This window comes from Garra rufa, chromosome 3 (assembly GCF_049309525.1).
Source record: "Garra rufa chromosome 3, GarRuf1.0, whole genome shotgun sequence".
In the NCBI taxonomy this organism is placed as follows: Eukaryota; Metazoa; Chordata; class Actinopteri; order Cypriniformes; family Cyprinidae; genus Garra; species Garra rufa.
The window spans coordinates 35,220,854-35,246,930 of record NC_133363.1 but is presented as its reverse complement, the minus strand read 5'-3'; the positions used below and the strand labels follow the sequence as shown (position 1 = coordinate 35,246,930).

The window sequence follows — 26,077 nt, the reverse complement described above, 5'->3', positions numbered from 1 at the left end:
AAAATACGGAACAAAGACTTTAAAAAAAGTCTTTGAGGAAACAAATGTTGTGACCAAGTTCTCAGACAGCAGCACTGAGAGCTTCGTGTTGCTATGGTAACACTAAATGCCCTTCTTTTGTATGCACAGAATACATGTGCTGCACACATAAACACACTGTCATCAGACTGCAAAGTTTATATAAACATTGCAACTGGAATGTGCTCTCAGATTGAATTTATTCAGATCAGTGAGTCTGTTTAAAGGATAAGAATAATGTTTTGTTGATACAGAACATTTTAGCAGTCAGAAGCTGCCAATCTGTCAAAGCAAAGAGATGAAAAACTAACCAAGGATTTGTCTTTTCATCTCAAGGACAAGCCTCACCTGAGCTTAGTAATGATATTCTGACTCACAGAGAGTGTCTTACCATCAGTATCCTGTGACCCCTGAGAAGTGCTTGGCTGCTGAGGTTCACCTGGAAGGTCACGGTCTGTTTGTGTCTCTGCATTTTGTAGCCGCAGAGTCTGTGTCTGTGTCCCCTGTGATGTAACAGTGGGGGCAGGATGTCGTGGCTGCAGACCAATCGCATTCATCAGACCCATCTCTCTGTGGGATCTCCAATCAGACCTGCTGTTCCTACAAAACAAGACACATCCCACAGCAGGATGAGTGATGACTTCACCGAATCTTACAACAGTCTTTAGGCGAGTCAAGTCTAATCTGATATGACACAGAGTTAAATTCTGCACAGGACTGGAGGAACTTTAGGTGGAACAGGATATGTGTCTATATAACAACTGCTTGCGTGGTAAAGAGCAAAATCTTTTCTGACAAAAGGTTTTCTTTCATAGAAGTTTGTTACGTGAGGATGCACTACAATACCAAGTTTAAAAAAAAGACTTTAGAATAATACAAGCAGAAGTGATTCATCCTCAGTAGAAAGCAACACAATGCTACCAAACCAGACAATGCTTCCCACAATTATTACAGACACAACTAAAGAAATAGTTTACCCAAAAATGTTAAATTCTGTCATAGTTTACCCATCCTCATGTAAATCACAGAACTGAAAGAATTTTATATAATTGTAATTTTAACTATAAATGTTCTAACTACAAAAGCAAAGTCCCCAAGAAAAATCTTGTTTTTACAAAATTTAAAAGGGTTAGTTTACCCAGAAATGAAAATTACCCCATGATTTACTTGCCCTCAAGCCATCCTAGGTGTATATAACTTTCTTCTTTTAGACAAATGCAAGTTATATTAAAAAATGTCCTGGCTCTTCCAAGCTTTATAATGGCAGTGAATGGCTGTTGAGACCAATAAAGTACATCCATCCATCCTGGAAAGCCACTCTCTCGTGAATGCACACACAACAGTTAGCGGAAGTTACAAATTACGGCTTATAAAGTTTTAAATATGGATATTTTTTTTTTTACAAAATGCATCAATTCACTTCAGAAAGCCTTTATTAACCCCCCGGAGCCATGTGGAGTACTTTTTATGATGGATGGATGCACTTTATTGGACTTCAAAATCTCAACAGCCATTCACTGCCATTACCAGGAACCAGGACATGTTTTAATATAACTCTGACTGTATTAGTCTGAAGGAAGAAAGTTATATACACCGCCTTGAGGCTGAGTAAACCATAGGGCAAAAAAGTTTAATTTTGAAGGACTATAGAAAAACAGACAGTAACAGGCAGTGGACCATTAGTATCAGTTATGTAATCATGTGATGCCAGCAGTCTTGTCATGTTGTTGTGGCCTTCCTCCCGGCCACCTGCTCTAGCCATTAGCCTGGATCGGAGCTGCCAATATAATGGTCAGGATGGTGATACTTTGAGGGGGGATGGATACTCCATCACAATCTTGGGTGAAGCACTGTTGCTGTAGAGTGAACTAAGATGTCTCATTAAGCCCATTGTGGACAAGTGTGGCACCAGCATGTCAGGGAATGAAGACCAACAAGATGGGAACAGCAGTAACACACCTCACTAGGGCTTTTTTCCTAAAAAAATGTCAGCAAAACAAGCTGGATTCATGGCTGCTGTGATGAGGCTTAATTAGCAGCAGCCGTGCCTCACAGCTGTGCTCCACTATCATGCCCATCAAATAAGTGACACGCTGCTGTTGCCCGGACATTGGACAGTGATCAGAGGGGTGGTCAGCAATAATTTGATGGGAGTTGAATTCTCAGTCACACAATATATAGGCCATTCTACAGAATTGGTGCAAACGGCTGTCCCACAACCAAAAACACATTTTAAAAGCATTTAAGCATTCAAATCTTAATTGTTTAATAAGATCCTTCTATTTGAGATAAATGTGTTCAAAAGTCAGAAAAAAATCTGTGTAACTTTAAGGAACATCACTACCAAACACCTTTCTTTTCTGCCATTAGGCACACTTTTTTGAGAGTTATTCCATAACACTTAGTTTTAATATGTGAACTGTTGAGAACTGTGCTAGCTAACCATGCTTAGCATCTTTGAGTTTCAAAAGTATCTAAAATTGTCACTACTGAAACATTTGGAGAAGTTTTGGTAGTGACATCTTTGTTTTTGGGTATTAGCCTAAAGAATTGACACTATCTAAACAGTCACGAACAAAATATGTCATTACTTTCGGTAGTGACAAAAGGGAACACATAATGCTCATATTTTGGAGAAATAAACAAAATGTTAGTACAATTATGCACTTTTTGTATTTTAGTATGTTTTTAGTAGTGTTTTAGAGTTAAAATTCTCTAATGTCATGTGGTTGCTACCAAATCATTACTATCACTACCGAAAATGTGCGGTGACTACTGCAAAAACAATACTGAATTATCAACTAAGATGTTATGATAGTTTTTGGTTCAACGTATATATTCAAATTAATGAATCCTTAACTTTGAAATCAGTATGATCAACTTTTTGTCTTTTACAAAGGAAAATTGGATTCAAAATAGAATTCTCATAAATTACACTTAAAATATTGTTAAAAATGTAATTGTTATAGATTTACCTCTGGAAAAAATGAAAAGAAAATAGCAAAAAACAAAACAAAAAAAACAAACAAAACAATTATTGACAAACTAGATGCAAGCTAAATCTTAATAGGTCAATATAACCCTTCTAATTAAATTATTATTACTGTGTTTCGGTAGTGATAGATTTAGGGAGAGGACAAATATTCCAAAACTTTCTGAAAATACAATATGAGAATTAACTGCACAGTTACTATAAATGTGCACCTTGGATATTATACCATTCGCATACATACAATTTTTTGGAAAAAGGCATATTTTTTCAAGACGCTTCCAACTTTGACTTTGGACGAATTCTGTAGAATGGCTCATATACCACATCACAACAGAATAGATGAAAAGGTATTAATGAAACAATTTGTCTTAGGAATATGGTCAATATACCAAACAAAAGAACAAAAATAAAAGTATGTCTATACTCACCCTGCTCTGTCTCCACCCCTGCCGGTACTGGTTCCAGCCCCTCCACCATTATTGATGGTGAACATTCTCTCAGAGTGGTCAGAAGTACCGTTGCCATCTGTATGTACATCACTGTATGGTATATTCCACAGTCACACACACAGGCAGACAAAGAAAGAGAAAGTAATATGAACCTGTAATCCAGGTAAGGCTCATCGACAATGTCATAAATACTGTGCAAGATTTTTTTTATTCTAAGGTGACATGCACTGGTATGAAATAATTGCACATAGATAAATAAAGCAAGTCCTCACTGAAGAAGAAAATGGAAAAATGTGTTGTGATTAAATTTGTTTTATTTTTAAATCAGACAAACATCCCATGAATCATGCTACAGAGGATTTTCTTCTTCTTTCAGAAATAAAGAATTAAGTTAAAAAAAAATCCTCTCTTCTTAATGATTCTGCCCTGACTTTGGGAAACCCTTGTTTTCCTCTGCCGGGTTTAAATACAGAGAAAAACTTCAGCAAACACAGCATGAGAACAGCTGAGCTTAAACAACAGTAGACAGAAAGAGAAGCCTCTCTTTTTCCCGACTGTGTTAGAGCTGTAGTCCGTAGACTGCTCATTTGCCTAGCACAAAGAAACTCGCTATACTCCCCACGGACTCCCACAATGCATCTATGAGGCTCATTAGCATAGCGCTGACAGTCCCGTAGTTGCCGAGGCTGACATCCACTTCATCCAAGCATCCCGCGCACCTGTCTCCAACCAAGAGTTCCCAAAGATTTTACCTCCCAGTGGGCCTGTCCAGCTCTGCTTCTTGCCCCTTTTTCCCTTCTACTGTTCTCTCTGTCTGTTTGTCTCTTTCGCTTTTCTAGAAGGTAGTCTAACTAAGGGAAAGCAAAAGGGAAAAGGAGTCTCTCTGACTCCTGTTTGAAGAGTGTAGCAGGTCAAAAGGTTGGAGAAAGTGATGAATGCTGCCTATTATTTAGCTAACGTAATTAATTTCTGAAAAAATAAACAGTGTGTAGCACAGAGTAATCACTGCTTTGAGCTGGTGGTGCTTTTTAATGGATAGGAGACAAACTATGAAGGCCTGCTCATGGTATTCTTGAATGTAATCAATATTTGTGCACTTTAAAATTGATCTTTTTTCAACACATCATAATGAGTGGGTGTTCCTCAGCATGAGAGTAGGCTGATATCTGGAACCACTGGAGGCTTATTACCAGTTTCAGTCGGATCGATCCATCTCCTGCCAATGTCCATCTAAAAGCTGTGGAGTAACAGCCTTATAGGTACTCACAGAGAGAAAGCAGTGTGTGGTTATGTCTGCTTTCAGAGAAAGGTGAAGACAATATTCTAACCCTCTGGTAAATAAATGTACTGGGGATGGGGCAAATCTGACCATATATTAACAAAGAATGGAATGAACAGGCTAATAAATAGTAGGGCTACACTTTGTCTTCAAAATAGTGTCAATGTCTCATAGAAGTTGCTATTTCTGAATTAGGTGTATTGAGATTTCATGAAGAATGCAATTCTTCACCCTGTGTTGTAGAGAGTAGAGATCAGCAGATTATTTGACTCCAAGTCAAGACCGAGAATAAAAGGTTGTGTTTGAGTCAAGACTGAGACCACATGCACATCTATAACTAGACCAAGACTACGAAAACATAGTCTTTGACCCTGCCTCAAGTCCAAGACCATATTTTCAAGGTCTTTGTCTTGTCTTGAGCATGATTTAGACTCCAATGAAATAGTCATGACTACAACACTGTAAAATATAGTGTTTACTCCAGATGTGAATGTCTAATAAAACCCAATATAAATGAAATATCTTAAATTATAATCCATAAAGGTGTCTACACTGGAAGCCACACCTCTATTTTCTGAAATAAAATAATTTAGAAATGTCGTATGTGCATTATGTGCAAGCTACATAACTTCTGACAGTTCTGGTGTGTCTGTATGAATGTCCGTTTCCACCACTGAATAAAAAAGGTAATGTATCTTACAATTCTGACTTTTGTCTTAGAATTTTTAGTTTATCTTACAATTCTGAGAAAAAAGTCAGAATTGCAAGACAAATTCACAATTGTGAATTTTTTCACAAAACTTTGCAATTTACTCCCCCCCCCCCCCCCCCCCAAACTGTTTGTAGATACAAACATGAGTTAAGAATTCCAAAACTTCCATACATTTACAGTGATGTTTCTGGTCTCAAATTGCAGCTTTCCCCCCAAAAAAATTTATACATTTGTGGATTTCTGTCATGGTTAACATTGAATGTGGTAATAAAGAGTAATAAAGACTCGAGAGATGAACTAATCAAGTCTGTTTCTGGGACTGCATAGCGTTATAGCCTATGAGGCTGGGAACAAATGCCTCGAACCTGAAGACTCGAGCAATGAACTAATCATTTCTGTTTCTAGAACTGAACATCATTATAGTCTATGGGGCTAGGAACTAATGACTCAAACCTGAAGACTTGAGAGATGAACTAATCATTTCTGTTTTTGGGAATGTACAGTGTTGTAGTCTATGGGGCTGGGAATGAATGACTCAAATCCGAAGACTCGAGAGGTGAACAAATTACTTCTGCTTCCAGTAAAGACTGCATAGCTTCAGTTTATGGGGATGTGACAAAAGAAAGAACAATACAGATTGGCAGGTGAGGGAAACTAACAGACTGCTTAACCTGAAACAGTTAATTAAATGTTTATGTTTCTCATAATTTGGCCTTGGTTGCATTAGTTTTATTGCATTAACAGTCTTATTCGAAAAACATTGTGTAAGTAGATGGTTTGTGGAATTAGCATATTGTAACATTTTAATTACATTCTGCTGAATTGAACAAAATGAATGAAATTTTGATGAATGAGATTCAGAGTCAGTAAAATGATTTAATCTTCCCATTATTAATTCTGACTATAACATGTATTTGCAAATTCTGACTTTATATTTTGCAGTTGTGAGTTTATACAACGCAATTCTGTCAGAGTTGTGAGTTTACAACTGCGAGTTTATATCATGCAGTTTTGACTTTAGAACTTGTAATTGCGAGAAAAAAGTCAGAATTGTGAGATAAAAAGTCGGAATTACCTTTTCTGAAAACCTGTGCAGATCAGCTGGCACCCATTTTCTCACTGATCTTCAATAGGTCTTTGGAGTTGTGTGAAGTCCCCGCCTCTCTCAAACGTTCTGAAATCATCCCCATTCCAAAGAAACCCAAAATAACAGGACTTAACGACTACAGACCCGTGGCGCTAACATCTGTCGTCATGAAGTCGTTTGAAAAACTTGTTCTGGCTTACCTGAAGGACATTACCGGACCCTTACTGGACCCCTTGCAGTTTGCTTATCGAGCAAACAGGTCCGTAGATGATGCAGTGAACATGAGTCTACATTTCATACTGCAGCATCTGGACAAATCAGGGACTTATGTGAGGATCCTGTTTGTGGACTTCAGTTTCAGCCTTCAACACTATCATCCCAAACCTCCTCCAGCCCAAACTAACTCAGCTCTCTGTGCCCACCTCGGTCTGTCAGTGGATCAACAGCTTCCTGACAAACAGACAGCAGCTAGTGAGGCTGGGTAAATTCTCATCCAGCACCCGTACTATCAGCACTGGCGCCCCTCAGGGTTGTGTCCTCTCCCCACTGCTCTTCTCCCTGTATACTAATGACTGTACCTCCAAAGACCCCTCTGTCAAGCTCCTGAAGTTTGCAGACGACACCACACTCATCGGCCTCATTCAAGACGGTGACGAGTCTGCTTACAGACAGGAGGTAAAAGAGCTGGCTGTCTGGTGCAGTCATAACAACCTGGAGCTGAACACGCTCAAAACTGTGGAGATGATCATGGACTTCAGGAAAAAACCCTCTGCTCTCCCCCCACTCACCATCATGAACAGCACCGTAAACACAGTGGAGTCATTCAGGTTCCTTGGAAATACCATCTCTCAGGACCTGAAGTGGGACATTCACATAGACTCCATTGCTAAAAAGGCCCAGCAGAGGCTGTACTTCCTCCGCCAGCTGAGGAAGCTCAACCTGCCACAAGAAATGCTAAAACAGTTTTATTCTGCCATCATTGAATCCATTCTCAGCACTTCAATTACCATCTGGTTCAGCTCAGCTACCAATTCTGATCTCAGAAGACTACGCCGAATAGTCCGGACTGCTGAACGAATCATTGGTACAACCCTTCCTACCCTTCAAGATCTCTACTTATCCAGAGTACGGAAAAGGGCTGCCAAAATCACTCTGGACCCCTCACATCCAGCACACTCACTTTTTGAACTTTTACCATCCGGTCGGCGCTACAGAGCACTGAGCACTAGAACGACCAGACACCGAAACAGTTTCTTTCCTCAGGCAATCCATCTCATGAACACTTGATCGTGGAACATACAACACTATACACTCTTATTTCACTTTTCAGTTATTTATTTAATGCACATACTTCCATTCAAATGTCTTTGCTATTTTTGCACATTGTCTGTCTTGTGTACTTGTATATTGTTCTTTTTATAATATGTATCGTCTTGTCGCTGTCATTCTGTAGCACTGTGGAGCTTCTGTCACTAAAACAAATTCCTAGTATGTGTAAACATACCTGGCAATAAAGCTCATTCTGATTCTGATTCTGATTCTGATTCTGATTCTATTTTTTATTCAGTGGCGGAAATGGTCTTCCATATGTCTGGCCTCTGACCTTCTAAAAACAAACATGATAATATATTATTTGCATTTGTTAACAGCTGTGGCCTTGGGCACTTTACAACTTCAGCCAGAGGTTGTGGATGATACCAACTAAAAAAAAAATCATTCACCTTTAATATGTTTTCACCATGCTTGTAAAATATGCTTAGGAAGGCCCAAATAAGGAATATCACTCTATTAGTCACAGTCCTCAAGGACAGAGAAGGGCAACCTGGGCATCAAACATCAACAACAGCATGTACACTACATGAATTTAAAGGATAACATGAATAAAGGTGCATTCATTCCAAGTTGAAATTAATGTAATTATAAGATTCCAACTTGTAAAAAGCATTCAGTTCCTTGTAGAACCCATAATTACAACCTGTGAACTTGTGTCACCCAACCACTGCAACATCTACGGAAACCAAATGCCAGCACCTTCAGCAGTAAAATAACCAGTAATTTCTTACTATTTCTGTTTGTCAATTCTTATAACTATTGCTAGTATCTTAATAATGCAAGAAAGATTTGAAAATAAATGACATACAATACAGTTTAATGTAGCTATAGTATTCAACGTTTGAAGTGGATCAAAAAAGTTAATCAAAGTTGTCCTACAACAAGAACGGGTACTGTTTTGGTTTTAGGACAACTTTGATGAAAGGTTTTGATCCACTTCAAATGTTGACTACCGAATATCTAGTATCCTGCTGAAAATACACTTTTATTAATAAGGCATTTGCATAAAAACTGTTACTTCTTGTGTTGCGGTTTTTACTGATTACTCAAATTACACTAATCTCTGTGTTAATAGAGTTGCCATGGAAACACATTTTTCGGAGACTTATTGAGAGGACATGACCAACCCTGAGTAAAACGTCACAGGTTATCATCTAGCAATTATGGCGTGACTGCAGCAAAAAGCCTTTGTTGTAAAAAAATTTTTTTGTCAAAACGGAAAAAGCAAGAAGAAAACTAGCCATTTTTCTATACAAATGTATTCTAATTATCCAATGTATTTAAACCCCATTTGTGAAGAACTACTGTATGCCTGTCACAATCATGAATTCTGTGCTGACGACTGTCAACAATTAACTGGGATTAGCAATTTAATAGTCTGTTTTCCTCATGTCACGTACAGTGTAAGCCTAATATATTTTTTATTTACTGATCATTATTTAAAATTATATTTTTATATTTTACTCCATTAAACCTAAATAGGCCCATATGATCCTCTGTGCTTCTGCATGTCTTTTTGTGCGAGTTCCACAACACGTGTGTCATTTATTGAACTTATGAACCCATTTTTGGCAGTTGATTAAAAAAGTATTAGTATTTTTCCCACACCCACCTATCATTTTGTTTCAGTAGACATTTAGAGTCATCAACTGGGGTCATATAAACAGAAAGAATGTTCACTGATGTGAATGTTCACATACATGTAATGTAACCCCCAACTTACTGTTTTTCTTATTATTAGACATTTAGAGTCATCAACTGGGGTCATATGAATGAAATGAATGTTCACTGATGTGAATGTTCACATACATGTCATTTGACTCCCAACTTATTGTTTTTCTTAAAATCTTAATTTGTGTTTCACAGAAGAAAGCAAGTCATAAACATCTTGGAAGGCATAAAAGTGAGTAATTGATGGGACAATTTACATTTTTGGATGGAGTATCTCTCTAAATTGCATTCCTGTAGCTCAAACTGTTCTCAGCTATCAATGCCAAGGGTTGAATCCCAGGGAATGCATTAACTGATAAATTTATAACTTGAATACAATATATGTCGGTTTGGATAAAAGTGTCTGCCAAATGCATATGTGCAATGTAAATGTAATGTAAATAACAGACCGGTGTGGTGCCAAGAGTCCTCTGATTCTCCCTCTGCATTAGAAAATGTGAGTTGACATTGCACATTTGATGCCATTTCATTTTGTGCTTAAATGTTCTATTTAAATGACAAAATGTGATACATTTTAAACTTCACAATTATCATTTGAAACAAATGTGATTAGATTCAATGATCAAACTTCCTTAAAAAATAACCCTCCTAGGTCTATGTGGGAGTATGTATATGTTTGTATAAGATATGTAAGAGACAATTTGCTATCACGACTTAAACCAAGCCGTTGGCTTTTTTTGTGTCCAAGCCACACAACATTATCTTCACTGGGAACTGGACACCACACATGAGTGCAAAAACTACAAATAAGACTGTGAGTTTGTGTATAATGAATTTTTGGGTTTCTCTAATTAGCAAACTGTTTGCATTAATGAACTGAGAGCGTGTTTACATTGTAGAGACATTGTTTTTGCTGCAACGTGGGCTTTTTGTATCCACGGTAACCTTGATGATAATTATGACAAACTTGCAGAAAAGCAACATCCACAGCCAAGCTGCAAATTATACAACCAAATACAGTGGAGGGAAATGATCCTTGAAGTGAATTAATTAGTGTCTGTTTCACTAACAAACACCAATCACTTGCAGGAAAACTTCCTTTAAAACTGCTGAAGAACTGACAAAACCAAAAAGGTTTTTTGAGATTTATGACATTCATTTACATAAACATAAAACAGAGCCATTCTCACCCAGAAAACAAAAACAGATGGGGAAAGTCAAGGAAAGTCAGACTGAGTTCAACTTTTATATGCACACCATTTATATCGCAACTTGTTTTACCATGGCTAACATTACAGATCATTTCTCATTTAATGTTGACCAACACCCAGACGAGTAAAGGGCTCATTATGTTTGGCAAGAAATTATCTTGAGGAGTCCAGCTGAGCTTCTTAAACCTTTCTTTAAAGAAAACTCTTACAACAGCACTTTTGTTCTTTAATGAAACAAAAAAATGAAAGCAAAAGTGATTTACGACCCACAAGGAGGGCTGAGTGAGCTGTGAAGAGATGGATAGGAGACTCACACAGGTCTGCAGATGACCAGATCTCCTTTGTTGGTTCCATAAGCAAGCCCAAGCCCCGGTTCTGGCAGCCAACGTGCAGAATTTATACTGACGTGTCTCCGCTGGTCTGGAGCCATTGGATACACCACATCAAACACCCTCTGAAAAATATACAAGAACACACCTGTTCAAACCATCCCACAGCACTCTCAGTAGTTTCACTCATTCTATCAGTTGCCAGCACCTCCCATCATCCTCTACGTTGTAGACTGCAGTCTCTGTCAGATATGACAACACTGCTACCATAACTGAGAAGAGGCTAAACTGTGAAAAGTCAAATCTCTTTCTCCAAAGTACTCTTTCTCTTTCTTCCCAACCCATTCCCCCGTCCCTGTCTGTCAGCCTTGGCATACTACTTACACTCCATTGGCTCTAGAAAAAAAGGACAAAAATAGGACAAGCTCATGTCTGCCAGGGAGAGAGACAGCGGTCTCATTCATCTGCAGATGAGTGATCAACAGACAAACTCTTTCTCTCTCTCTCTTTACTCTAGACAGAGAAAATTCAGGACAAGGATAAAAGCCACAAAGGCTGGCTGTTTAAACAGTGTCTTTAAGGGAAGAAAGTGTGTATGATTACTGCACATGTATATGTCCACATGAACACTGGGTTTGTGCATCTGGACCCAGTAGATTGCAGGGACATTGCAGGGCTCAGCAATGATGGCGTCTTAAACATATACAGCTCTTCTAAGTGTGTTTATATGGGTAATGTTGATGTATACGGCACAGATTAATTACTGTGAGTCTGATTCAATTCCTAAAAGACAATTCCTGACAAATTTATTTACAATAACATTCAAATCAGTTATCAGTTATCACAAATTTTCTTCAAATCTTCTCAGATCAAAGATCTGGGAACAGTAAAATGTCAATAAGTATTTTACATAATTTAGTAATACTGTGAAATATTATTACAATTTAAAATTTTTATGTAAGATACACTATTGCCAAAAGTATTTAGACCCCGTTTTAATGAACGACTACTGTGGAAATTTCTAGGGCTGGACCAGAATATTCGAATATTCGTTTGGTGGGTTGGCATTCGATTTTAAATTTTGAGATTTGAATATTCTTTATTTTCATACACCTTGCATCCCCCACGAAACGGTTCTCATTGGCGCTTAAATATGAATGAGGAAGATCAGACTGCTGCGCCACTAACACAGAGACAGCAAAAAAAAAAAAAATTTGAGAGACACTACTAAAGTAAGGTCGGGCCCACTTGCATGGTGGAAGCAAAACTAAGGCTGTGACTGTCGCAATGACAACCGCGCCACCGCAAGTGCCTTCAATACAGCTGGAAGTTCCGCATTCAAATGCACTCAATAGGCTAAAGCTGACCGCAAAGCCCCAGCTAAAATAATTACCACGAATGTGTGGGGGGGAAAAGTGAGGAGATATTCGAATAATTTATTAATAAACTAGTATTTGTCGCAAAGATGAAGTTGACGATCCTGACTCGCCATCTGCTCATTGGACGCGCCTTTAATGCCTAAATGCATCTTTATGGATTAGGCCTATAGCTAATGAAAGAGTTTTGTTTTCAATTTGAATTATTTAAATTACTTTTTACAGTTCTAGATGATATATTACTCTTACCTTTATGAGCAAAAATGAAGTTTCACATCTCACCGGCGCCTCCATGTCCTATAAAGCGCTTCAGCTTTCACTCTCCGCACAAAAGACTGAATATGCGCCTAATAGCACACACTTATCTAGATTAAACGATTAAACTAATATTGTGACATGCTTTAAGTTTTTTATATCTATGGATTTTAATTGAAATCGTGATGACTTGAGAAGGCTAAATTGATCTGTCTGCTGCTGGCCGCTTGGTCGTTACTTTAAAAAACAAAAACTTGAATTTAACAAATAAAAAGTGTTCCAAATATATTTCTAAATTTACTCTAGAAACTAAATAAACGAAAATAAATGTAATCACTTTGCTATTAAAAACAGCGGATGTGTAATGGGGAAGAGAAAGAGAAAAAAATTTCAGTCCGACTCGGGCCAGTAATTCTGATGAGCTGTCGGACAAGGTCCGGACGAGGTTTTAGGAATTTTTGCAGCGAATCTTTGTTTAATAGCCTATTTAACATTCTTATTTAGGCTACTTTCTTATTTAAATGTATTATTTATTTGATTTACTTTAGCGTTTTGTAGGCTGCTTGTTCACTGACGGAAATGCTGAAATAAACACTTACGTTTGTTAATAATGTTTGAGCCTCATTTATTTTGTGTCAAAATAATATACATATGTATTTTATATATAGGCCTATATACACAAACTTTATATATACTGTGTATATATATATATATATATATATATACTGTGTATATATATATATATATATATATATATATATATATATATATATATATACTGTGTGTATATATATATATATATATATATATATATATATATATATATATATATAATATAAACACCGCACCATTTTTTTTGTTCTTCTTTTATTTAAATAGCCCTAAAATACCCGTTACAGTGTCAATAATTACTGTGCTGCTAATTTCTGATTTGGGAGTGATTTGTTTGTTAAAAAATGTTAGGCTACCTTATTTAAAGTATTGCTCTTAACAGACCTGTGTGTTTTGTATCACTAGCGCAGTGTCCATTCTCGAAGCATATAAGCTCTGCCTGCGTGCGGCGCGCCGCTTCCAACTTGCAATGTTCTATTAAAATGTATTAATTCTGTACGTGTTATGTTTCCATATTGAACTGTTCTCACATAATAAAAATGCAAAAAGAAAGACATAGAGAGATTCCTGCCTTCCTCCCTCCGAAGCTTCGAATATTCGGTGTTGATTACTACCAAAGCTTCGAAGCTCAAAAAATGGTATTCGGACCAGCCCTAGAAATTTCCATGGGTACAAATCCTAATCTTTAAGCATATAATTATATTTTAGGTGATTGTGTTCTTCTAATTTGAACGCAACAGCTTTGACAGGACCCTTTTCTATTCTAACATGACAATGCCTCTGTGTATAAGGCAAGGTTAAAAAATAAATTATTGATTCAGTCAATGTGGAGGAACTTGACTGGTCTGCAGAAAGCAAAGTCCTAAAGAAGTTCTAAATACTTTTAAGTTTCAATACTTTTGTCCATATAGTGTATGTACTGTACAAGTCATTGGTGATGAGTTTTTGGCTCAAGGTCTGCATTTAAAGTCACACCAGAAGTGTTCAGCTGAGATTAGGACTTTGCTTTCTGCAGACCAGTCAAATTATTCCACACTGACTGAATTAATCATTTCTTTTTGAACCTTGCCTTATACACAGAAGCATTGTCATGTCAGAATTGAAGAGGGTTCTGTCAAAACTGTTGCTGTAAAATTAGTAGGACACGATTCCCTGAGAATATTAAACATGACATTAAGACTTGTACTCATGGAAATTACTAAATTAGTCAAACCTGTTCATTAGAAGCTCTAGCAAATTTTTTTAGCTAGAGTTACTCCAGTCTTCAGTGTTACATGATCTTTCAGAAATCAATCTAATACGCTGATTTGATGCTCAAGAAACATTTGTTATTATTAGAAATGTTAAAAACTGTTGTGATTTTGTTTTGGAAACCATGATTTTTTTTTTTAGGATTCTTTGATGAATAAAAAGTTCAAACAAATCTTTTGAATGAATCAAATCTTTTGTAACATTACAAATGTCTTTACTGTCACTTTTGATAAATTTATTGTATCTTTGCTGAAAAGCTGAAAAGTATTTCTTTCAGATAAAAAAAATAATCTTTTGAATGCTAGTATAACATTTTTTAAATTCCCAAATATTAAATTGCTCATAAAACAGACATTAATTGCAAGTTACCTACCCTATAGTAAAACTACAGTATGCATCAGCACTATTAGAGAACACTGGCAGGTAAGTGGAAGGACGAGTACTTTAAAACAGCTTGAGAATGAAAATGATTATTGTATTAAAAATTAATATGTAGAAAAAGTTGTTCACAGCAAAGCCGGAGATAGAGCCTTGGGCTAACCTTTGTTCATTTTCTTTCCCTCCGCTCTCTGGTGTATAATTAATCCTGGTAATAAGCAGAAACATTAACGATGCTGATGTATTAAATGATCTATCATATGAGAAAATATCACTTCAAATAAACAAACAAAAAGATTGCTTCTAATAAATAAAGACATGAGGGGGAAACAACATAATTGTAAAAAACGAAATGATAGAAACTAATAAATAAACACACACACCATGAGTGAGAAACATCTCTATAAACAAACAGTCATAAAAGCAGAAAACACACGAAATGTCCCAAAACTGCTGTTGCTATGACTACAGCTGAAATCAGGCACCCTGTAAGGATGTTGCTGTGGCAAATGTATGTAGTTGTTAATATGCATTTTGCACCTATACACCTTCTTCCCATGATTCACAGCAGAAGTCTGTTGTCATTTTCCAGTCCAGGTGTTTTAAAGGGATAGTTCACTCAAAAATTCTGTCAATAATTAATCACCCTCATGGCGCTCCAAACCTGTAAGACCTTTGTTTATCTTTGGAACACAAATTAAGATATTATTGATGATATCTGAGAGCTTTCTGACCCTCCAAAGAGAGCAAGTGCCTTCCACGTTCAAGGTCCAGAAAGGCACCAAGAACATCGACAAAACAGTCCACGTGACAGTGACATCAGTGGTTAAACCGTAATTTTATGAAGCTACAAGAATACTTTTTGTGCAAAAATAACAACTTTATTTAACAATTCTTCTCCTCTGAGTCACCCTAGTGCCATACTGCACTGAAACAAAGCGGAAAACATTCAGGAGAGCACGTGCATGCATTGTGATACTCTTCAATAAGGCTTTAGGGTGACGCAGAAGAGAAGAATTGTTGAATAAAGTGGTTACTTCTGTTTAGTGTTTTTTTTTTTTTGCACACAATTTTTTTTTCGTAGCTTCATAAAATTACAGTTGAACCACTAATGTAAAATGGACTATTTTGTCAATGTACTTGTACCTTTCTGGACCTTGGTCGTGGAAGGACCCTTGCTGTCAGAAAGCTCTCAGATCTTAATTTGTGTTCCGAAGATGAAGGGCTTAAGGGTTTGGAACGACATGAGGGTGAGTAATTAATGACAAAATCTTTTATTTTTGGGTGAACTATCCCTTTAACATTCACATATTAGCCAATAAAAATTTACATTTTGTTATTACTGTAGAAATTATTCAGTATTGCCTAATTAACAATTTGTTGCTCAGAGGGCATGCATTTTTTTTTCTGTCCTGTGTTCTTGTAAACACAACTTAAAGGGTTAGTTCACCCAAAAATGAAAAATTCTGTCATTAATTATTCATCCTCATGTCGTTCATTTTCTGAACACAAATTACAATATTTTTGATGAAATCCGAGACCATTCTGACCCTGCATAGACATGAACACAACCACCACGTTCAAGGCCCAGAAAGGCAGTAAGGACATCATTAAAATATTCCATGTGATGTCATATTGACTATTTTACCAGTTGTGTTGCTTTCTATGCAGGGTCAAAAATTTGTGTTCCGAAGATGAATGAATGCCTTACAAGGTTGGAACGACAATTAAGTAATTAATGACAGAATTTTCATTTTTGATTGAATTATCCCTTTATTTTTCTTGTGACCTATACTTAACAAAAGTCATTTTGTTGAGATCTAAAGTTTTATATCACTTAGCTTGGAAGCATTCTATAGACAGTTCCTAGAAAACTATTTCACGAACAATAGCACACAGAAAACCTGAGCTCCTACTTAACTTTATCTGACAGTTCAAATGGTTCTGTTTTGTGCAGCCTCTACAATGGCGTTTAAGCGGTCCATTAGTTTTAGAAGTTTTATCTCAGCCTCACATAAAATGCAGAGAAAAATTCAATGAAACAAGTTCTGGAAAAATTATTTTTCTGGAAAAATAATTCACAAAGGCTGACAGTCAGGAGACATAACTGTGAAGCTCAAAGACTCATCATTGCCTCATATAAGACAAAAAACTACTGCATTGTCCACTTCATTATTGTACATCACCTCTGGTAGTGATGTACAAAAACCATTAGAGCTGAGAAATAGTGCTTGAGAGTGTCATTAAGAGAGACTGAATTCATCTGTGGATCATATTTTAAATACAGCTCTAGCAGTTATAACAAAGGTACTAAATTCCTTTTAGACCATTATTTTCTGACTAACACATTAAGACATTATTTTAAGAACTCCACTGTGGTGGCCAGCCTAATTAAGAGGAAGCAATTTATTTTTAATACAAATTAGACTCAGCAAGAAACACACAGAGACTTGAGCAGGGAGCACTGATGAAATAACCGCAAATACCCATGAAAATGCGAACAAGTGCTAACTGCACGCCGGCTTTCCAGCCTCTGTGGAGAGAGATTTGGAGTTGTATGTTTAGAGACTGAACGAGGATAAAAATGAAGCTCTCCTGCTCCATCGCTCTCAAATTAATCCACGTTCAGAATCCTGCCATGAACACAGCTTACAAAAAACAAAAGTCAACCATGTAGATATTTCCATTTATGCCCTTCGCTCCACACAAATGCAGTTTCCCCACTTCTCTCTCCCTCGCTATTTCTACAAGTGTATCTAGGTCAGGTTCCTACTCAAAGGCTTTTCTAAACCCCAGGCTCCCCCCTCTGCTGTAGAGAGCACAGAGAGCTGATCTACATGGGGCAGACCACCAGTAATAACCAAACATCACAATAATCAAACGTCATGAAAGGAATGACTAAACTGACTAAAAATGGAGGGGAAAAAATGAAGTAAATGGATTTTGTGGCCGGTCTGGAGTCTTCACTTTGAAAGTGCTTCAGAAAACATTTTCAAAAATACTGTAATTTTTGTTAGAAATATTTCGATGAAAGTCCTATACTTTTTTTTAGAAGTGTCATTTTAATTTGTTGATCTTTATTCATTTATCACTGAATACATGACAACCTATATAAGAAGGTCATCTATTTTTTTGGATTTTTTTTTTTAATTGTAAGCCACATGTGCCGATTTCCAGTTTAACTTTAAAGATTTTAGTTTAACTTTACGGAGGTATGGTGGTTTAGATTTCTAGAAACAAATTGTGCCTTTCTTTCGTCATAATGGTTATGTAATTTTTTACATAGTGACAGTACTGAGAGCTGTAGCAGTGTCTAAAGAAGATGCGAGGTCAACAGTGACATACCCTCATGGATGTCTCTCCTCCGTGGGGTTGCTGCAGTCTGAAGACCTGTGCCACCATGTGTTCGGTGATTTGATGCAGCAGGATGCGGCGAGACGCCAGACCCACCATCACGTAACGACCCATCGGAGACAAACTGACAGAGATGGCATTTGGACCTGTGGCAAATACACTACAGGCTTAGCCAAACCATTACAAAATTATCACAATTGTGTAAAATCATTTCAACAAGACTGGATTATAGGACTATATTTGGCCTTAAAGGTATAGTTCATCAAAAATTAAAATTGTCATTAATTACTCACCCTCATGTTGTTACAAACCTGTAAGACCTTCGTTCATCTTCAAAACACAAATTACAATACTTTTGATAAAATCCATAAGCTTTCTGACCCTCCGAAGACAGCAACGAAACTATTATTAGCTGTCCACTAGTCCATGTGACATCAGTGGTTCAACCTTAATTTTATAAAGCTATGAGAATACATTTGGTTCGCAAACAAACCAAAATAACTTTATCAGAAAGGGTTAGAAAGCTTGGTCCCACTTTATATTAGGTGGCCTTAACTACTATGTACTTACATTTAAATTAATAATTTGATACAATGATATTGTGTACCTACATGCTTTTACATTGTACTATATTTTAAAAAAATACCTGAATGTAATCTGTACATTTGTAAATAATTTTTGTAATTACATTTATAATTACACTGTTGACCCATCCCTTACACCTTAACCCACCCTTAAACCTACCCATATCACCAAACCTGTTTCTAACCTTACCCGTATCCCACCTCAATAGCAGCAAACATGTTTTGCAATACAATATGAACACAATAAGTACACTGTACTTATTTTTCGATGTTAGTACATAGTAGTTAAGGCCACCTGATATAAAGTGGGACTGAAAGCTCTTGGATTTCATCAAAAATATCTTAATTTGTGTTCCAAAGATGAATGAAGGCCTTACGGGTTTGGAATGAGCTAGCTGAGCAGTATTTAAACACTTCATTTAAAAAGTCAAATCATGGCTTCAAGCTTATTGTGGAAAAAAACTGAACTAAACTGACGAAAATCCAGGAAATGTATTTTGAACCCTATTAATACTAAAATTTTGTACATTATTAATTGCTGTAAACGTTATAACTAGAGCATTCAGACCAATCTGTTAAGCATGAAATTAGAAAAGTTCACACCTAGACCTGCTCAGACTGTAATTAAAGCTAATATAATTTTTCATCCTAAAACCTAATTGAATTTCATAGCCATTTAACTTTAGAAATCAGCCTGCTTGGTGTGTGCATAAGCCAAAGACTGCTAGCGTTGTGATCAGTAAATGGAAACGAACGATTTAGTATTGAGGATCTTGGTTGATTGCTCTCATTAATCCACTGTTACCGAACAGGATGAATGATAGTTCCTTGAGGCCTGTATAGCCGATGGCGATGACCGACCCGCAGAGAGAGAGAACAGCATTTCAAATCACTTTAATCTAAAACAAGCAGGACTCATACTTCCTCATCGTTGGTTTCCATTAGCAGCCTGGTCCCAGCCCTGCCTTCATTTGGCTTTTAAATGGGGACTATCTAATTAAAGCTGCCTCTAAAAGAGCTCCATCACTGCTGTCTGTTCAGCCAATTAGAGGGAGAGTGAGAGCACAATGCGAACAGCCGTGTCCCTTTGCATTCGATTTAATTAAGAACGAGTTTAAAATAATTTTAGCTCTGATGGCTCAATCAGTGTATTAAACCCTCGTCGGCACAGGGAGGAGACTCATGTTTTAACAAACTAACAGCCCTAATGAGGTCGAGCAGTATAGTGTCACTCACCAAATCTCTTGGAGTAGAGCATCTCTCCCAGGTTGTGTGGGGCCAGGGAGTACACAGCCAAGATGCCCTCATCTGGGAAACCCCTCTGACTGCTGGGAATAAATACCGCCAGCAGCTGCCCGTCCGCTGAGATATCACAGCTCGCATCATTGTAGATCTTACAGTTGGGCACCAACACGTTTACCGACGCTGAAAAAGAAAACAGACACAAGAGTCTAAATTAAAGGTGCACTGATATGGAAACAGCATCTGGTAATGACAACCGATAATTATTTAGATTTTGACGCCACTGTATATTGGCCAATATTAGATTTTAATCAACATTTTGCAAGACTGATTATATTAAATGCTTCAAATAACACCTTAACATTATATACGGATTAAAACTGCTTTAATGCCCTTATTATGCCATTTCAAATATTTAATGCAGGTGTAACATATCTGTATGTTAATACAAATGATCTGAAAAAAAAGGCTGCAAAGCCGAAAGTGCATGATAAATAAAAACTTTTGAAAATAATTTTAAAATGAATAATTTTTTTTTTAAAATGTGGAAAATAAACATACTTATACTTTACATGACAACTTGCTATTACACTATTTTTCACAAATAAAAAAAATCTTAAAAATATATAAACAAAAAGAAAGTAAACACTATATCCAACAAGGCACTTGATTTCGGGAAGTTTGTGTGCATTGGAATCATATTTTGTTAACATTCATTTTACATACAGCACATAGTAAAAATTACACAAATATGACAGTGGGCAAATGCATAAAGCCCTTAGAGTTCGAAATCATAAGTTTAAAGTTTGTCAAATGCACATTTCCAAAATAAAAGTCTCTAACACATCGGCTAAACAGAAAAAAAAGTATCGGCCAATGCAGATATTAGAAAATGACAAATATCGGCCTTGGCGATACATATCGGTCGACCACTACTTAACACATTTGCATAATGCATGCCAATGTTCTACATTGGCCGGCCAAGAACAACTTGACCCGCCTTCAAACATGTAATTTTACTGATGACTTCTTTTATCTTAAAGAGCTCATCGCAGGATTCACAAAACGCTTACTGATGAAAGATGGCTCAGTACCCAGTTTATTTGTACATCTGGTCTCACTGAATTACAACCTGTAAGTATGATAAGTAATAAACGTTTATTCAAAATACGGAACTATGGCAATGGGCGTATCATTTCCGAAATGTGGGTGGTAGACCAGTCACAACAGACTGGGCCATCTGACCAATCAGAGCATGTAGGCTCAAGAAAGGAAGAGTTTAGAAAGACTGAATCTTTGAACTGTCACGTGAGAGGGAAGGATGAGGTCTGGGTCCAAATGCAGGTGAGGAGTTTAATGAAATAATAACAAAATAAACAAACAAAAGGCCAACACGGCACAAACGTGAGAAACAAGAACACAAAATGAACAAAACAGGGAACACGGTCTAAGGCCAGGAATCAGGAACACAAATCATACGGACAAAACAAAAGACAATGCAGCCATGCAACAGGAGTGAAAAGTGAGAGTTCTTATAGTCCAGATGATTGTGAACAGATGTGAGTGTAATCAGTGCTAATGACAAGACAGATATGAACGATCAGGGGAGTGCAGTGCAAGGGGAAAAGCGACCTCAGGTGGCTGAGGGAACACAGTCCAGAGTCATGACAGTACCTCCCCTCAAACAAAAAATCTGGAGGGAGGAGGAACGGGGGAAGGTGAATCAGGGGGAAGGATGGCGGGCCAGGCCCGTGCAGCGCAGTCACCGCCGCGTCAGGAACAGAAACAGCGGTCGTCTCCGCGTCAGGAACAGAGAGCGCAGTCACCGCCGCGTCAGGAACAGAGAGCGCAGTCACCGCCGCGTCAGGAACAGAGAGCGCGGTCACCGCCGCGTCAGGAACAGAGAGCGCGGTCGCCTCCGCGTCAGGAACAGAGAGCGCAGTCGCCTCCGCGTCAGGAACAGAGAGCGCAGTCGTCTCCGCGTCAGGAACAGAGAGCGCAGTCACCTCCGCGTCAGGAACAGAGACAGCGGTCGCCTCCGAGTCAGGAACAGAGGTCGTGGTCTCCGGCGCGTCAGGCGCAGAGATAGCGGTCACCGCCGCGTCCGGAACAGAGACAGCGGTCGCCGCCGAGTCAGGAACAGAGGTCGTGGTCTCCGGCGCGTCAGGCGCAGAGATAGCGGTCACCGCCGCGTCAGGAACAGAGACAGCGGTCGCCGCCGAGTCAGGAACAGAGGTTGTGGTCTCCGGCGCGTCAGGCGCAGAGATAGTGGTCTCCGGCGCGTCAGGCGCAGAGATAGCGGTCACCGCCGCGTCCGGAACAGAGAGCGCGTTCGCCTCCGCGTCAGGAACAGAGAGCGCGGTTGCCTCCGCGTCAGGAACATCAGGAACAGAGAGCGCGGTCGCCTCCGCGTCAGGAACAGAGAGCGCGGTCACCGCCGCATCCGGAACAGAGAGCGCGGTCGCCTCCGCGTCAGGAACAGAGAGCGCAGTCGTCTCCGCGTCAGGAACAGAGAGCGCAGTCGCCTCCGCATCAGGAACAGAGAGCGCAGTCGCCTCCGCGTCAGGAACAGAGAGCGCAGTCGCCGCCGCGTCAGGAACAGAGACAGCGGTCGCCGCCGCGTCAGGAACAGAGACAGCGGTCGCCGCCGAGTCAGGAACAGAGAGCGCGTTCACAGCCACGTCAGGAACAGAGAGCGCGGCCACAGCCACGTCAGGAACAGAGAGCGCGGCCGCCGCCGCGTCCGGAACAGAGAGCGCGGCCGCCTCCGCGTCAGGAACAGAGAGCGCGGTCGCCTCCGCGTCAGGAACAGAGAGCGCGGTCACCGCCGCGTCCGGAACAGAGAGCGCGGTCGCCTCCGCGTCCGGAACAGAGAGCGCGGTCGCCTCCGTGTCAGGAACAGAGAGCGCAGTCGTCTCCGCGTCAGGAACAGAGAGCGCAGTCGCCTCCGCATCAGGAACAGAGAGCGCAGTCGCCTCCGCGTCAGGAACAGAGAGCGCAGTCGCCTCCGCGTCAGGAACAGAGAGCGCAGTCGCCTCCGCGTCAGGAACAGAGAGCGCAGTCGCCGCCGCGTCAGGAACAGAGACAGCGGTCGCCGCCGAGTCAGGAACAGAGAGCGCGTTCACAGCCACGTCAGGAACAGAGAGCGCGGCCACAGCCACGTCAGGAACAGAGAGCGCGGCCACCGCCGCGTCCGGAACAGAGAGCGCGGCCGCCTCCGCGTCAGGAACAGAGAGCGCGGTCGCCTCCGCGTCAGGAACAGAGAGCGCGGTCACCGCCGCGTCCGGAACAGAGAGCGCGGTCGCCTCCGCGTCAGGAACAGAGAGCGCAGTCGTCTCCGCGTCAGGAACAGAGAGCGCAGTCGCCTCCGCATCAGGAACAGAGAGCGCAGTCGCCTCCGCGTCAGGAACAGAGAGCGCAGTCGCCTCCGCGTCAGGAACAGAGAGCGCAGTCGCCTCCGCGTCAGGAACAGAGAGCGCAGTCACCGCCGCGTCAGGAACAGAGACAGCGGTCGCCGCCGAGTCAGGAACAGAGAGCGCGTTCACAGCCACGTCAGGAACAGAGAGCGCGGCCACAGCCACGTCAGGAACAGAGAGCGCGGCCACCGCCGCGTCCGGAACAGAGAGTGCGGCCGCCTCCGCGTCAGGAACAGAGAGCGCGGCCGCCTCCGCGTCAGGAACAGAGAGCGCGGTCGCCTCCGCGTCAGGAACAGAGAGCGCAGTCACCGCCGCGTCAGGAACAGAGACAGCGGTCGCCGCCGAGTCAGGAACAGAGAGCGCGTTCACAGCCACGTCAGGAACAGAGAGCGCGGCCACAGCCACGTCAGGAACAGAGAGCGCGGCCACCGCCACGTCAGGAACAGAGAGCGCGGCCACCGCCGCGTCCGGAACAGAGAGCGCGGCCGCCTCCGCGTCAGGAACAGAGAGCGCGGTCGCCTCCGCGTCAGGAACAGAGAGCGCAGTCACCGCCGCGTCAGGAACAGAGACAGCGGTCGCCGCCGAGTCAGGAACAGAGAGCGCGTTCACAGCCACGTCAGGAACAGAGAGCGCGGCCACAGCCACGTCAGGAACAAAGAGCGCGGCCACCGCCGCGTCCGGAACAGAGAGCGCGGCCGCCTCCGCGTCAGGAACAGAGAGCGCGGTCGCCTCCGCGTCAGGAACAGAGAGCGCGGTCGCCTCCGCGTCAGGAACAGAGAGCGCGGTCGCCTCCGCGTCAGGAACAGAGAGCGCGGTCGCCTCCGCGTCAGGAACAGAGAGCGCGGTCGCCTCCGCGTCAGGAACAGAGAGCGCAGCCGCCGGAACAGAGAGCACGGTCACGGCCACCTCAGGCACGGAGATAGCGGACACCGCCGCGTCAGGAACGGAGATGGCGTTCACTGTCGCGTCAGGAACAGAGGGCGCGGTCACCTGCGCGTCAGGAACGGAGATAACGGACACCTCCGCCTTCCCACGGAAGAGCCTCTCCGCCCCCACCGCAAAGCAGGGACGCATCCGCGCTGTCTCGGCCCTACAGGCGTCCATCTCAGCCAGGCAGGCGTAGATGATTTCAAATCGAGCGGCCGACGCCGCCTCAAAAGACATCCCCCCCGTCTCGGGAACAGAACGGGGGGATGCCGCTCCTCGAAAAAAAAAATCCTCCCTGCTGGACCCATCTGTGATGGCTGCATTCTGTCACGTGAGAGGGAAGGATGAGGTCTGGGTCCAAATGCAGGTGAGGAGTTTAATGAAATAATAACAAAATAAACAAACAAAAGGCCAACACGGCACAAACGTGAGAAACAAGAACACAAAATGAACAAAACAGGGAACACGGTCTAAGGCCAGGAATCAGGAACACAAATCATACAGACAAAACAAAAGACAATGCAGCCATGCAACAGGAGTGAAAAGTGAGAGTTCTTATAGTCCAGATCAGTGTTTCCCAAACTTTTTTTCTGGGGACCCACATTTTAAAGTCGATAAATCCTTGTGACCCAATAAACATTAGGCCCATATAGTTCATATATCACGAAGAGAATTTATGCATTAACAAAATATGTATGACCATTTTTAAGGTCATGCTTCCACTTAACTATTTAAAAGAGATACAGATATTTGACAAAGCACTTTTTTTTAAGTAAAATGCAGATTTGCAGAAAATGCTGTTTAACACAAACACAATATCCGTTTTTTTGATTTCAAATCCAAAAGTGCTTTTTTAGCATTGTGATCCTCTTTTATCATAGTTCACTAATACAATAACAGACATACACGTTTAAACTCAATAAAAAACAACGTATTATTCAATGCACTTGACTTCTAGATTTGTATATTAAGTTGCTCAAGCAAGTTGCAACACATTTTAACACAACATAGGGAGGCTATAGCTTCCTTTTCTAGTTGAAATTGGGCTATCAAAAAATATTTTAATTAAAACTTACCACAGACAGAAACAATCGGCTCTCATGCTTTTCTTTCGCATTAAATCTTTATTAAAAACAATCCTTTAAAGAACTTTTCTACCTGGACAAGTGCACGTATTATGTTCCCTTTTTCTTTAAAACTTCACTTTTCCTTATTTTAAACCTAGCCAAAAAGCCACGTGTTGACTGTGAAACAGTGGACTTCATTTATATGCATTTATGGGACATTTTCGAGTCAATCCATGTTCATTTTTACAGCGAACAATGTGCTGTCACTTTAATTCAGCGCATGCAACACAGCAAAAAATAGACTCTGCCGAAACGATCACTTCTCTGCTGCAAACGCACTGCTTCTGGGACGCACTGCCGGACAGCAACCGCGTGCAGTGTGAACGCTCCAATCCGTTAACATGGGTGCGGAAAAAAATACTCAACGCATACGCACTGCAGACGGAGTATGTGTGAAACAGGCGATGCAGAGAGCAGCTAAAGAACAACAACAAAAAAGAAAGCAGAAGAAGAAAACGACGAGCTCCCTCGTGCG

General features: G+C 40.4%; 1 protein-coding gene across 1 annotated transcript in view; it reads right to left on the bottom strand.

Moving 5' to 3' along the window:
• The window catches only part of ambra1a (autophagy/beclin-1 regulator 1a), a 109,463-nt gene that overhangs the window by 19,895 nt on the left and 63,491 nt on the right, over positions 1 to 26,077 (bottom strand). The window contains exons 13-17 of the mRNA XM_073836008.1: positions 20,127 to 20,315; positions 18,298 to 18,452; positions 11,066 to 11,205; positions 3,439 to 3,549; positions 410 to 618 (exon numbers count right to left, since the gene is read on the bottom strand). Coding sequence (XP_073692109.1) covers positions 410 to 618; positions 3,439 to 3,549; positions 11,066 to 11,205; positions 18,298 to 18,452; positions 20,127 to 20,315 — 804 coding nt within the window. The remainder of the gene's footprint in view (positions 1 to 409; positions 619 to 3,438; positions 3,550 to 11,065; positions 11,206 to 18,297; positions 18,453 to 20,126; positions 20,316 to 26,077) is intronic.